Below are 1,763 nucleotides of genomic sequence, written 5' to 3'. Positions count from 1 at the left end.
CTTGATGCGAAAAAAATTTCTTCAACACCAGCTGCCCCAGTGTGAACTGTCTTGGCTTGACTCTTTTATTGAAGGCTTAAGACATTCTATTCTGATAGAGTTGACCATGGCAAACTGTATTCATTCTCTTTCCGTCTATAAGGGCTAGTTGCTCGTAACAACTTTTTACCCACTTTGCATTGTCGAGCTCAGCTTCCTGTATGATCTTTAGGGAAGAAATTTCTACCTCAGCGGGAATGACAGCCTCTGTACCGTAAACCAGCATATAGGGGGTTACCTCGGTTGATGTGAGGATTGTGGTACGATACCCCAGAAGAGAAAATGATAACTTCTCATGCCACTGTTTATGCTTCTCTATCATTTTCCATAATATCTTCTTGATATTCTTGTTGGCGACTTCTACAACTCCATTCATCTGAGGCCTGTAGGTTGTGGAATTCTTCTATCTGATCTTGAAAGTTTCACACATAGTTTTCATCAAGTCGCTATTGAGGTTGGAGCCATTATCAGTAATGATTGACTCTGGAATTCCGAATTGACAAACAATGCGGTCGCGGACAAAGTCTGCCATGACTTTCTTAGTCACTGCTCTGTAAGATGCTGCTTCGACCCATTTGGTGAAATAGTCTATAGCTTCCAGGATAAACCTGTGTCCGTTGGAAGTAGCAGCTCGATTGGTCCAATAACATTCATCCCATAGGCGGCGAACGACCACGGTGAACTTGTTGCATTAAGCTCATTTGGAGGTACCTTTATCATATCTGCATGTATCTAATAGCGATGGCATTTCCGGGCATACTGGATGCAGTCCGTTTCCATAGTCATCCAAAAGTAACCAGCCTGGAGTATCTTCTTTGCTAAGACAAAACCATTCATATGTGGACCGTAAGTCCCAGCATGAATTCCTCTAGTATCCTGGATGCTTCCTTTGCATCGACACATTTTAATAGTCCCAAATCAGGAGTCCTCCTATACAGGATTCCTCCGCTGTGAAAGAAGTTGTTGGACAATCTCCGAAGTGTGCGTTTCTGAGTAGGATTAGCAAGCTCTGTGTACTCTCTTTTTGCCAGATATTCCTTGATATCATGAAACCAAGGCTTTCCGTCTGCTTCTTCTTCGACATGGGCACAATAAGCCGGCTGATCATGAAATTTCACCGGAATGGGATCAATGAAATTCTTGTCTAGATGATGTATCATAGATGATAGGGTAGCCAATGCATCGACAAACTCATTCTGGATTCTGGGAACATGTTGGAATTCCATCTTCGTGAACCTTTTCCTCAATTCCTGTACATGATGCAGATACGAGAGTATGTTGGAGTTCTTGGTTGCCCATTCTTCTCGTACCTGATGTATAAGTAAGTCTGAATCTCCAAGCACTAGCAGCTCATAAATGTTCATGTCAATGGCCATTTTGAGTCCTAAGATGCAGGCTTCGTACTCGGCCATATTGTTGGTGCAGGGGAACCTGAGTTTGGCATACACTAGATAATGCTGACCGGTTTCTGATATTAGGACTGCTCCTATGCCAACTCCTTTGAAGTTTGCTGCTCCATCGAAGAACATTCTCCAACCGTCATAGGATTCTACAATGTCTTCTCCTTTGAATAATACCTCTTCATCAGGAAAATATATTTTCAGGGGTTCGTATTCTCCATCCACTGGGTTTTCATCAAGGTGGTATGACAATGCCTGTCCCTTGACCGTTTTCTGAGTTCAGAGGTTCGTATTCTCCATCCACTAGGTTTTCATCAAGGTGGT

General features: G+C 42.9%; 1 protein-coding gene across 1 annotated transcript; it reads right to left on the bottom strand.

The window, feature by feature from the left end:
* Positions 1–872: 872 nt before the first annotated feature.
* LOC138868422 (uncharacterized) lies at positions 873–1,199 on the bottom strand. Its single transcript, XM_070145975.1, has one exon. The coding sequence runs from the start codon at positions 1,197–1,199 to the stop codon at positions 873–875; it is 327 nt and encodes a 108-aa protein (XP_070002076.1).
* Between the last annotated feature and the right edge of the window lie 564 nt (positions 1,200–1,763).

Source organism: Nicotiana sylvestris, chromosome 5, assembly GCF_000393655.2.
Source record: "Nicotiana sylvestris chromosome 5, ASM39365v2, whole genome shotgun sequence".
NCBI lineage: Eukaryota > Viridiplantae > Streptophyta > Magnoliopsida > Solanales > Solanaceae > Nicotiana > Nicotiana sylvestris.
The sequence above is the reverse complement of the archived record's forward strand: the minus strand, read 5'-3'. Positions and strand labels throughout refer to the sequence as shown.